Source organism: Oryx dammah, unplaced genomic scaffold (genome assembly GCF_014754425.2).
Source record: "Oryx dammah isolate SB20612 unplaced genomic scaffold, SCBI_Odam_1.1 HiC_scaffold_18, whole genome shotgun sequence".
NCBI classification, from domain to species: domain Eukaryota; kingdom Metazoa; phylum Chordata; class Mammalia; order Artiodactyla; family Bovidae; genus Oryx; species Oryx dammah.
In genome coordinates, this window is record NW_024070202.1 from 23,150,588 (window position 1) to 23,164,246 (window position 13,659).

Genomic DNA, 13,659 nt, shown 5'->3' on the forward strand with positions numbered 1-13,659 from the left:
TCTTGAACTAATTTTTTAACTTAGAAATATTTTAGGAATCTTTTTAGAAATCTACATTATTAGCATCAACAACTTCTAGAAATAAATAGTTATACCTAATTCCCCTCATTTTAAAATTCATATAGCACAAATGGATTCATTTTTTTTCTATGTATCTCTCCCCAAACCATTTTTCTCTGTGTTTTCATGCAGTTATATTAATTCTGAATATAAAGCTTCTTAATTAATTTGGTACACACTTTCATGCATTAAATTCCACAACTCTACAAGATTTGTCTTTTTAGGATCACCAATACATTTAATGGGCATAAAAACTTTCTATTATTGGCAGGTTGTAATAAAAAGACTTTCAAGAGGATACTTAATTGGTTCATCTGTCAGTCTTTTCCACCTTCATGGTCACCAAATTCCACATTACAGAAGTCTCTACTGAAACTTGAATCAGATACCTGAAGACACCAAAACATGAAGCTATTTCCCACCAGCATCAAGCTGATCAACTGCCGGGAGATAGCACGGGGAGTCCCGCCTGTGGCAAAGGTCATGAGGTTAAGGGGTCCGACACGCAAAGGTGACTCCGGCCTTAAGGGAGCCTCGCTGGATTTTCTCGAGCATCTACCCCCAAAACAAGAGTCTGCCTGCCGTACTGCATTATGCTTTTGGCTTATGCTTCTGACATTAACAGGCGCTGTCCCCCCACCACCTTTTTCTGGAAAAAGTTAACTTAGAGCTTTTAGATAATAAGTCTCCTGGGCATAATAAAAGTGTTTTAATCCAAAAACCCCTCTGATGGCTTTCTAGCCTGCCTACAGGACTCTAACAGCTGTGCATGTGATTGCGGTCTTTCAACCTCGAGAGGCATAGGAAGCTCAAAACATCCTAGGAACGTAGGGGCTTCCAAGGAGTCAAAATCTTTAGAATAGGACTGATTAAGGGTTTCATTTGTTGAGCCAATACTTGCTGTCAAATTTTCTTATCTTTTATTTGTTGATATAGTTGGTATATAGAAAAAAAAAAAACAAGTAGCAACATAGATCTTTGAGTTAAGTACCTTCTTTGTTATAACCCACTGCACCATTGTTCTATAGAGATGTAACTTTAGTGCTTTGAGGGTGATGCAGATTAAAGAAAAACACTTCAGGGGAAATGAGATTACCATTCATTAAGGAAGAGAGCCATAAAGTGTTAACAGGCCTCTTGGCCAGAAGACAATGTAAATCACCTGAGACCTTTTGTATACAAAAAGATATACAGAAAGGGTCAGGACTGCTGCGCCAGCATGACTCTGTATCTTCCATTATATAAAACTTAGGGTATATAAACACCTTTTAAAAATAAAGTTATGGGGTTTTTGCACAAGCTTGGCCTCTCCCGTGTCGACACTCTCTCTCTTTCTCCCTATCCCTCCCTCTCCTTTTCAGGCTCTGATCCCTTGGAATGCAGAGGCTTTCGGTGTCTACTTATTTGCCTGGGCTTCTAAGACCCACGCGAGAGGGAGACCAAGGTGGGGCACCCTCCACTATTCAAGTGGGCGCCTGTGGCCTAATGTAGACAGTGCAAGTTTCTTGTCTTAAGACTTTATAAGCTTTCTGTGTAAACCAAGGAATATCAGTCTCTTTTCTCCACTAATTTTCCTACTACACTATTCTTTCCTAATCTCTTTTTCCTAATTAAATAGTCCTTTCCTAGATGCCGACTGACTCCATCCCCACTTCGAATTCCCTGGATCCACCAGGGCTGGACCCCAGCAATCAACCATGCTCACATTTTATTTCTTTATTAAAAAAAACAATTTTTATTTACTTTACTTATCCCATAAGTTTGTAACCACTTCCCATTTTGTCTTTGCTACACACGGCTGGGCCAATATGTTTTCTTGGCCATCTGAATGCCATCTGTGGTTTTAGGTAGATTCTAGAAGGCTAAAAAAATAGTATGGATACTACACATAAACTGGGACATGATCAATTATTAGAATACCACCAATTTGGTGTCTGTGTAAAATCTATCATCAAGAATTAATTGTCATGTCCCAATGTGAACTCTATTTCAGTGGAACTGAAAATTAATCCATCACTATGGCACCCTATTTTGTTAGCCCTTTACCTTTTGTTTTCCAGGCATTCCAAGTTTTACTAAATTTCTGAAAAAATAGAAGCAGATAATCAAAACTGACCATGGGATATTTAAACATGCCATTATATATGATGTTTATGACAACAGCTTCACGTAAGAAAGCTAAGAATAAAACTTGCAACACACCTCAGGAAAAGTGTTAATCTAGGCCATGTTTATAGCAACTCAAACATCTTAACCAAGATGATCACATTCTAGAATTTAATGTATAATACATCCTATATTATAATCTACTAAAAACTCACATACATTTTACTTCCTGTGTAAAGAACTATATCCAGAAAAGGAGAATAAAGGAGAAAAAGTCCATGAAAATATAGCCAGTTTATACATAACTTTTAGATGATATAACAATCTCACTTGTATATCTAATATCATTAAAAATATAACCATATAAATATACAGACTATAGGGAAATGGAAAACGCTTTCATTTTAGAGTAGCCTTCAAGAGCTGATTATTAAGCCACTTAACAATTAAATGTTAAAAAACTTACCTTGACTTGCAAACTTCAACTCTTTGGCATCTATGAGCGTGGTCCTTTTGTCAGACCCTTTTTTCTCTATTCGGCGATGGCTTCGTCTTTTCTTAGACTCTCCCCAAAGATTGGACCCTCCATGCATGCTTGGTATATTCAAAATAGCAATTCCTTCCAGAGAGATGTTTATTAAATCAATCTGTACTCCATCACACTGATCAGAAAGATGAAAAGAACAGAAACAATATGATTTCATCTTTTGCATTTTCCCATTTTTTGGTAAGAATTTTTAAATCTATAATCTTATTCTTTCTAAATTAATCTTTTAAGAACACTTAAATGGTTACCCTAAAGGTCAATATAAAAGATAAAGCAGTCAATAACATTTACCAGGTATCATGAATAGTCTTTAAAAATGATCAAAGTAAGTCATTGATGTATCTTTGCTTACAGAACGAACACCTTTGGAAGGCACAGTTTAGTGTCTGCATATATAATGAGCTGCAGATTTCCATTGTGTTACAAAGAGGTTGACTCTGTTAAGTTTGGTCACATTTCAGACCAAAATTGTAATGACTGCTTCCTATTTAGAACACACTGCAAGATATTACTGGGGGAAAATGAAGAAACAGAATTCATAATTCAGACTCTCATTTTTGGGGAGCAGAGAAAGAAGTGACTTAAAGATTTCTGAAAAGAGAAGGTAATTCAAAGAGATATGAATTACACTCAAGTGGCCAAGGATATTTTCCTGGACTAGATTAAGTTCCAAGCACAGTGTCAAAGGCAGAGAGATGCACAGCTATTTAGATGAGTATGGAGGAGCAGAGAGGCTGAGCAAAGGAAATGCCAAGATCAGCAGCAGTAAAAGGAATTCCCATCCTGTCATTACTAGGAACTGCTGTAACAAAAGACTGAAAAGTGAAATCAGTTAGTCCAGCCAGATTTTTTGTTTGCTGGGTAATAAGACATCCTTCACCCTTCTGACTGTGCAAAATAGGAAACATTCTACCAGACAACACTTATTCAGAACGGTCACTGTTTATTTTTTCAAATTTTCTATACATTTCCACTGGTGGAAATGGGTAGAAAGTGACAAGGCCATACTGTATTTTTAAAGTATTATTATTTATTCATTTGCTTTGGGTTTTCTAAAACGATCATTAGAGTAGTTTATGAATATATCCCAGATATTCCTCTGCCATTTTTAGTTAGAAGTTAATATGAGCAGATTAACTTGCTTTACCAGTAAGTAACCCTATGCTTCGGAGAAGGCAATGGCACCTCATTCCAGTACTCTTGCCTGGAAAGCCCCATGGACGGAGGAGCCTGGTAGGCTACAGTCCATGGGGTCGCTAAGAGTTGGACACGACTGAGTGACTTCACTTTCACTTTTCACTTTCATGCATTGCAGAAGGAAATGGCAACCCACTCCAGTGTTCTTGCCTGGAGAATCCCAGGGACGGGGGAGCCTGGTGGGCTGCCGTAATGGGGTCGCAGAGTCGGACACAACTGAAGCGACTTAGCAGTAGCAGCAGCAGCAACCCTATGCTTTACAAGTAAATATTGTTTGGAATATGAACTTCACATATTAAAGTATAGCTTCAGTGGGATTGTTTATTTGCTGTGTTATTACAGAAAAAAATGTGGACATAATTTCATCATTTTCTTTCAAATAGTAATCATTGATTTTTGAAATCAGAAGAGATAATCTGCCACCAAAATTATAAAAACAAAAAAAATTAATTGTAAAAGAAAAAACCCACAAACCTCTCTTCTCCCACATTTTCCTAATCATACTGAATCTAACACTGTATCTAGTTCACTAAGCTATAAAAACCATGAAATAAAGCAACACATCTTGAGCCTACTTGGAGGAGCTAGAAACAAATTCTAGAGAAGGTGCCAAGTCTTCAGTCAATTTGTTTCAACAAGGGTGAAACCAAGATCTGGGTGATGCCTTTCTTTTCCGCCTTAGAAACAACTGATTTTCCCCCCTTTTTTTCATATATTAAATTAAGATGATTTCTTTTTACTAAAGAATTCTGCTCATGTGTATACTCACTTACTGCTATATATTCTAGATAAACAGATATTAATTTCATAATTAAAAGTAATCTTGTGTAAATACCCTGCAGGCCTCAATGAATCAAACACATACTGTGTGTCAGGCCTCCCACTGTCTTCAAGTGGAATGTACTGGCTGGATAATTAGATAGTACATATTTTTTAACCTTATTTGCATGCATATTATATCTTTTGCACACTGACAAGCAGCAGTAGCAACAAAAGTCAGATTACCACAGGGAATTCCCACAAAGAAGTCTTCATTCCTTATAATTTGCAGCCTAAATTAAAATAATTTGATCTTTGACAAGGATGAAATGTCAAGCAGAAGGGGGTCCTCTACAAGCCACGGCCTGTGGCTTCTGAAATCTGCCTAATTTATGTCAGTCACTTCTTAATACATATTTAAGTATTACACGAAAAAGATGATAAATATGCAATCTGACACCTTTGGTATTTCCCTGCTGTTAATTTATAAAGGTCTGGCTTCCCCCAAACTGACTAAAATCATTTAAATAACATAAGAATTGTGAAATAAGCTGGAGTTGGGGCCTGGCTTCCATTTTCACTCAATATTGAACACAGCAGGTAGTACACTAAGACAATTATTTGACTAGGCCTTTGAACCCCACTGTGACAAGTTACTTTCAGAATTAGTGAAGTATTCCTTTGTTCATCTGCAGAAAAGGAGAGCATGTTGCAAATAGGTTTTTTTGTTTGCTTTTAATTGAACTCAGGGAATCACATGTGACAACTTAAAAATATCAGTGTATACTATTCATGTTTTCACTCTCCACAGTCTTGTCACGTGTAGGTTTAAGGAAATAGTAAGCAGCTCTCTGAAAAGTTGAAAAAATCCTTAAGAAGTCCCAAAGAAGAAGAACCGATGAAGAACACTGAGGTTCCTATGAAAGGTGGACAATGTTCTTACATAAATGCCTATTTATTAATAATTTGTTTCTACTAGTTCTTGACTGCAGGCTACCTTCCTCTGTTGGCTTTAACACTATGTAGATTAGTCTGGAAATTTCCAGAGCTGGTTCTGATGGAGACCAGGAGTTGTGGCATACCAGTTGAGTGCATGGAAATAAAAGCTGAAGTGAAGGTTATGAAATATAAACAAGTTATAATACTGTGTCAGATAATATTTTCATCCACTTGGAAGATTCACGATTTTTAAAAAGGTAGCTACAGAGGAAAAGAATTTAAAAGCCAACAGCCTCAGTGGGTCAATAAATCCTGAATATTTTTATTATGTTGAAGAAAGTTCATTAACATATAGTGCTCTGGGAGCCATTTGCAGAGTGCAAGGTTGTCAGGCCACTGTCCACTCATTTCAGTTTTGAAACGGAAGATCTTATTCTAGAGACAAATTTACCAAAAAGAAAAGAAAATGGTTTACATTTTTGTTCAAATATATTTTAATCCTAGATTACAAATATACCATGCACCATACTACATAGAAGTATTAAAGAAAAATTTTTATATGTGATTTTAGTGTTTGAGATCCAGTTAATGAGCATTCAAAACATGCGAAGAACTCTGAAGAGCAATAAGTGTGCATAATAAATCTGATGAGATATGACTGATGATAAACTGTAAATATTTTTTCATAGTGAGTTTAATTCTATGCCCAGGTAAGATAAAATTATTCATAATTTTGCTTAATAAAACATAAAACATTGCTTTGTTCATTGTTTAAAATGGTATGGTGTAAAATGACATAATAAACCTGGTTTGTAAAAGAGTTTCTGCAAAGTAATTCATAGTATGAATTACGTTTTACAGAAAACTACAGCAGCAAACCTGCACGTTAAAACAGACATGTACACAAAAGTGGCTCAACGGGACTTCTGATATTTGAAGGCTGTGTACTCTGTATTTCACCAGTGATTAAGCTCCGTGTTTTTTGAAATGCATTTTAAAAGTATTATCCACAAAACATACTGTAATATAGGGACTCAGAATGCCTTTTAGGTAATTTTAGTATTAGCCGGTAATCTGGTGATGGTGATAAAAGTGCTGATTACAGATAATCGCATAGTTTTTTTTACAGTGGAGTGGGAGACAGCAGGCAAAGGAGAGGAAGATGAAGCACACCTGCATACCTGGAAAACAGAAGCACTTAAAACTGGTGCTATGTATGCATAGACACAGCTGCTGAACATGTTGAGCATAGCAATAGCTCTTTGGGTTCAAGAATCAAGCACTGCCACTGCTGCTGCTAAGTCACTTCAATCCTGTCCGACTCTGTGCGACCCCATAGACCGCAGCCCACCAGGCTCCCCCGTCCCTGGGATTCTCCAGGCAAGAACACAGGAGTGGGTTGCCATTTCCTTTTGCAATTCATGAAAGTGAAAAGTGAAAGTAAAGTCGCTCAGTCGTGTCCAACTCTTTGAGATCCCATGGACGGCAGCCTACTAGGCTCCTCCGTCCATGGGATTTTCCAGGCAAGAGTACTGGAGTGGCAAGCACTAGCCATAAGTATTAGTAAAAAACCACTTTAATTTTGCATGTTTCTCTTTTTAGGAGATTCCCAGAAATTATAGTTGGGATATTAAATTTCTTACTAAAAGCTATTAAAAATAACTTCTGGTAAATATAGAATTTTCACCTTACCTTTTACTTGTCTCATTTCTTCCTCACCTGACTCAGTAAGAAAATTTAAAATATATTTAACTTAATGAAATGGTAACACTGTCTGACCCCCCACCACATTTCTTATTTTTTCCTGAAATAAGGAGGTATTTTTTTGTTTGTTTGTTTGGACTTAATGAATTCAATTTTTGTTTCATATGATCATCTTGGATGAGGTCCACATCTTACTGTTTCCCTTCATTTTTGCTTCTAGAATTGCATTGCCATAAAAATAAAAAAATAAAAAAACAGAACACCTGCGTAACTTTAGAAGTGAGGGAAGATCTTTTGACTGTTATCACATATGTGTACACACACACATACACACACAAGTGCACACATATAGAAAGAGGGCAAGGAGATACTTTTGGAGGTGATGAGATGTCAGTGGCTTTGATTGTGATAATTCCATGGTATTTCTTTTCTCCAAACTTATCAAGTTGTCTACGTTAAATATGTATAGTTTTACATATGTCAACTATGCCTCATAATTCAGTCCCCTATAATGAAAAGGATATCTTTTTTTGGGTGTTAGTTCTAAAAGCTCTTGTAGGTCTTCATAAAACCGTTCAACTTCAGCTTCTTCAGCGTTACTGCTTGGGGCATAGACTTGGATTACTGTGATGCTGAATGGTTTGCCTTGGAAATGAACAGAGATCATTCTGTCATTTTTGAGACTGCATCCAAGTACTGCATTTTGGACTCTTCTGTTGACCATGATGGCTACTCCATTTCTTCTGAGGGATTCCTGCCCGCAGTAGTAGATATAATGGTCATCTGAGTTAAATTCACCCATTTCCAGTCCATTTTAGTTCACTGATTCCTAGAATGTTGACATACACTCTTGCCATCTCCTGTTTGACCACTTCCAATTTCCCTTGATTCATGGACCTGACATTCCAGGTTCCTATGCAATATTGCTCTTTACAGCATCAGACCTTACTTCTGTCACCAGTCACATCCACAGCTGGGTATTGTTTTTGCTTTAGCTTCATCCCTTCATTCTTTCTGGATTTATTTCTCCACTGACCTCCAGTAGCATATTGGGCACTTACTGACCTGGGGAGTTCCTCTTTCAGTATCCCATCATTTTGGCTTTTCATACTGTTCATGGGGTTCTCAAGGCAAGAATACTGAAGTGGTTTGCCATTCCCTTCTCCAGTGGACCACATTCTGTCAGACCTCTCTACCATGACCTGCCCATCTTGGGTTGACCTGCAGGCATGGCTTAGGAAGTAGGAAGTCAAGAAACACCTGGAGTAACAGGCAAATTTGGCCTTGGAAAACGGAATGAAGCAGGGCAAAGACTAATAGAGTTTTGCCAAGATAATGCACTGGTCATAGCAAGCACCCACTTCCAACCACACAAGAGAAGACTCTACACATGGACATCACCAGATGGTCAACACCAAAATCAGATTGATTATATTCTCTGCAGCAAAAGATGGAGAAGCTCTATACAGTCAACAAAAACAAGACCAGGAGCTGACTGTGGCTCACATCATGAACTCCTTATTACCATATTCAGACTGAAATTGAAGAAAGTAGGGAAAACCGCTAGACCATTCAGGTATGACCTCAATCAAATCCCTTATGATTATACAGTGGAAGTGAGAAATAGATTTAAGGGCCTAGATCTGATAGATAGAGTGCCTGATGAACTATGGAATGAGGTTCATGACATTGTACAGGAGACAGGGATTAAGACCATCCCCATGGAAAAGAAATGCAAAAAAGCAAATGGCTGTCTGGGGAAGTCTTACAAATAATTGTGAAAAGAAGAGAAGCAAAAAGCCAAGGAGAAAAGGAAAGATACAAGCATCTGAATGCAAAGTTCCAAAGAATAGCAGGAAGAGATAAGAAAGCCTTCTTCAGCAATCAATGCAAAGAAATAGAGGAAAACAACAGAATGGGAAAGACTAGAGATCTCTTCAAGAAAATTAGAGATACCAAGAGAATATTTCATGCAAAGATGGGCTCGATAAAGGACAGAAATGGTATGGACCTAACAGAAGCAGAAGATATTAAGAAGAGATGGCAAGAATACACAGAAGAACTGTACAAAAAGGATCTTCATGACCCGGATAATCACGATGGTGTGAACACTCATCTAGAACCAGACATCTTGGAATGTGAAGTCAAGTGGGCCTTACAAAGCTAGTGGAGGTGATGGAATTCCAGTTGAGCTATTTCAAATCCTGGAAGATGATGCTGTGAAAGTGCCACACTCAATATGCCAGCATATTGGGAAAACTCAGCAGTGGCCACAGGACTGGAAAAGGTCAGTTTTCATTCCAATCCCAAAGAAAGGCAATGCCAAAGAATGTTCAAACTACCGCACAATTGCACTCATCTCACATGCTAGTAAAGTAATGCTCAAAATTCTCCAAGCCAGGCTTCAGCAATACGTGAACCATGAACTTCCTGATGTTGAAGCTGGTTTTAGAAAAGGCACGGGAACCAGAGATCAAATTACCAACATCCTCTGGATCATGGAAAAAGCAAGAGAGTTCCAGAAAAACATCTATATCTGCTTTATTGACTATACCAAAGCCTTTGACTGTGTGGATCACAATAAACTGTGGAAAATTCTTCAAGAGATGGGAGTATCAGACCACCTAACCTGCCTCTTGAGAAATCTGTACGCAGGTCAGGAAGCAACAGTTAGAACTAGACATGGAATAACAGACTGGTTCCAAATAGGAAAAGGAGTACGTCAAGGCTGTATATTGTCACCCTGCTTATTTAACTTCTATGCAGAGTACATCATGAGAAACGCTGGACTGGAAGAAACACAACTGGAATCAAGATTGCCGGGAGAAATATCAATAACCTCAGATATGCAGATGACACCACCGTTATGGCAGAAAGTGAAGAGGAACTAAAAAGCTTCTTGATGAAAGTGAAAGAGGAGAGCGAAAATGTTGGCTTAAAGTTCAACATTCAGAAAACGAAGATCATGGCATCTGGTCCCATCACTCCATGGGAACTGGAGAAACAGTGGAAACAGTGTCAGACTTTATTTTGGGGGGCTCCAAAATCACTGCAGATGGTGACTGCAATCATGAAATTAAAAGACGCTTACTCCTTGGAAGAAAAGTTATGACCAACCTAGATAGCATATTCAAAAGCAGAGACATTACTTTGCCGACTAAGGTCTGTCTCGTCAAGGCTATGGTTTTTCCAGTAGTCATATATGAATGTGAGAGTTGGACTGTGAAGAAGGGTGAGCGCTGAAGAATTGATGCTTTTGAACTGTGGTGTTGGAGAAGACTCTTGAGAGTCCCTTGGACTGCAAGGAGATCCAACCAGTCCATTCTGAAGATCAGCCCTGGGATTTCTTTAGAAGGAATGATGCTGAAGCTGAAACTCCAATACTCTGGCCACCTCATGCGAAGAGTTGACTCACTGAAAAAGACTCTGATGCCCGGAGGGATTGGGGGCAGGAGGAGAAGGGGACGACAGAGGATGAGATGGCTGGATAGCATCACTGACTCGATGGACGTGAGTCTGAGTGAACTCCGGGAGTTGGTGATGGACAGGGAAGCCTGGCGTGGTGCGATTCATGGGGTCGCAAAGAGTTGGACACGACTGAGCGACTGAACTGAACTGATGCCTCATAAAGAGTTTAATAAATAATATTCATCCAAAGTTTTATTTCTCCCATTCCAAGAGAGTCTTTTGGAGGGGGGTGGCTGGGCTCAGGTTCTCTAAGTGCATGCTGAGATATCATCCAGGATGACTTTTATATATGGAGCATAGACAAAGCTGTGAAAATCTGCCGTATTGTCTTTAATAATTGTGCTTTCCAGGTTTCTGGTCAATCAGAATCTTGTCTTTCTAATTCTGCTAATTAACTTTGTGTCCCTGATGCATTTCTTGCAATTTGTTAATTCTTGAACTCATTTAGGTTTTATGGAAATGCTTAAATTTTATGTCTTAATCATTAAAACAAAACTCAGGATTGGACAATGGAAGTTTTGGCCTTAAAATACCATCCTCCCAAGTCTCACAAAATACCAAAAGACTGAAGTACTTTGGAGAATGGGGCATTTTATTCTCTCATGAACCTTGTCGGTACAAAGAGTAAATTAAAAATTCATGAACTTCATAAGCTTCAATCCCAGTTGACGACATGAGAGTGTTAGGTACATATCCATGCTCCAGACAGTTTAATATAGATGCTACTTTTAATATATTACCTTGTAAATTTAAACTATTAATTTAATTTTTAAATTTCTTTATATTTTGTTATGAAGTTAGAAGATAAGAAACTCTTCAAGTTAAAAATTTCACCTTTTTTAAATCTCTTTCACAGTATTTGAGCAAACTCCAAGAGATAGTGAGGGATAGGGAAGCCTCGCGTGCTGCAGTCCATTGGGTTGCAGAGTCAGACACGACTTAGTGACTGAACAACAAAAATGTGTGTGTGTGTATTCATTCTCCAATTGATTTGTTTCCTTAGATTTAAATATTTTGGCAGCAAGCAATACAATTCTTGTTGTTTTTTAAATTATGAAATAAAATGCTCATATGTGTCTCTGCAGTAGAGAAACAATAGAATCTCTTTAAATGAAAGGATTTGGGGGAAGACTAAATCAGGTAATGGATGTGCATTGCTTAGCACCAAGCATGAGGTATACTTAATAATTGATAAATCTTAACTATTATTATTATCAACTATTATTGTTCAGTCGGTCGTGTCCGACTCTGCAACCTCATGGACTGCAGCACACCCTATTACCTCTTGATACTAACATTATTCCAAATGTTCACCTTCTTTGGGGAAAAAAAGAGCTTCCTAAATAAAAGAGAGATGTGAAATAAAGGGTCACACAGCAAATGGTTTGTTTTGAAGAAGCTGTCATTAAAATATATATCTATTACTTGAGGTACTCTTGTACTGAAGTGCTTTTATTCTGTTATATATTTTCAAACCATAGTCGGTATAATTTTAGGCCAAACAGGAAGCAAGAGCAAGCAGAATCAAATTTCCAAATTGCTGTTTTTATTATATTTAATTAGGAAGTAACCTTGAGGGTACAAAGGCGTATATTCTGTAATATGATAGACTGGATTCATTAAAAAGTGAGTAGAGAAGCAGATTTTACATCACCATCCATACACACAAACACACACACAAACCAAGTTTTAGAAATAAGATAAATGCATACAAATTATAACAGTATTTCAAGATATACAACAATAGAATGAGGAGTGCACAGCGCTGGCTCTGACTTAATAAATGCTACCCTAGTGGTGGCTACAATAAGGCAGTAAATGTAGAGCTGGGAAGCCAGACTTGGAGGACGTGAAGAAACACGACCCTAAAGAGTTCTCAAGAAGTAAAGCTTGGTGGAACAAAGTCACTGAATCTTACCACCTGTAATGTTAAAGTCAATGTTTTCCATACTTATTTTCATCCCATGTCTTTTGCTATATGAAATAAACTTTTCCTTGTACATTTTTCACTTTGTGACAAACATAATACTGTATGATAGATTGATGTGTTTTCTTTTTGGAAATCAAGACTTTACTTTTTAGAGCAGTTTGAGGCTCATGGCAAAATTGAGGGGAAGGTATCGATATTTCCTGTATACTTCCTGTTCCTACAAGTGCATAGCGTCTCCCACTATCATCATCCCCTATCCGAGTGGTACATTTGTTACAACTAATGAAGCTACCCCAACACTTCATAATCACCCAAAGTTTATAGTTTCCATTTGGGTTCACTCTTGGTATACCTTCTATGGCTTTGAAAAAATGTATAATGACATGTAGTCACCATCATTATATCATATAGAGTATTTTTATTGCCCTAAAAACTTCTGTGCTTTGCCTGTTCCTCCCCGCCTCCTCCTTAATTGGCAAATACTGATCTTTTACTGTCTACATAGCTTTATCTTTTCCAGAATAGCTTTTTCACCATGACTTCTCTCACTTAGGAAGATGCACTGAAGTTCCCTTCATGCCTTTTCAGTTTGGTAGCTTTTCAGCACTGAATAATATTCTATTGTCTGGATATACCACAACTTATTTTTCTGTTCATCTGCTAAAGGACCTCTTGTTTGCCTCCAAGTTTTGATAATTATTAAATATATTTTTATTAACATCCATGGGCATGTTTTTGTGTGTACATATGTTTTCAACTCCTCTGGGTAAGTACTAAAGAGTAGGATTGCTGGATCATGTGGTAAGGGCATGTTTAGCTTTGTAAGAAACTTCCAAACTCTCTTCCAAAGTGGCTGTACCACTTTGCATTCCCACTAGAAATGACTTGGACCCCCTATTGCTCCATATCCTCACCAGCTTTTTGTTTTAGCAATATCCTAATAGGTGTG

At 37.7% G+C, this 13,659-nt stretch overlaps 1 protein-coding gene across 2 annotated transcripts in view; it reads right to left on the reverse strand.

The window, feature by feature from the left end:
* DGKB (diacylglycerol kinase beta) overlaps positions 1–13,659 on the reverse strand; it is an 856,074-nt gene that overhangs the window by 196,751 nt on the left and 645,664 nt on the right. For both annotated transcript variants that reach the window (XM_040260596.1, XM_040260597.1), the window contains exon 22: positions 2,633–2,828. In XM_040260596.1, coding sequence (XP_040116530.1) covers positions 2,633–2,828 — 196 coding nt within the window. The remainder of the gene's footprint in view (positions 1–2,632; positions 2,829–13,659) is intronic.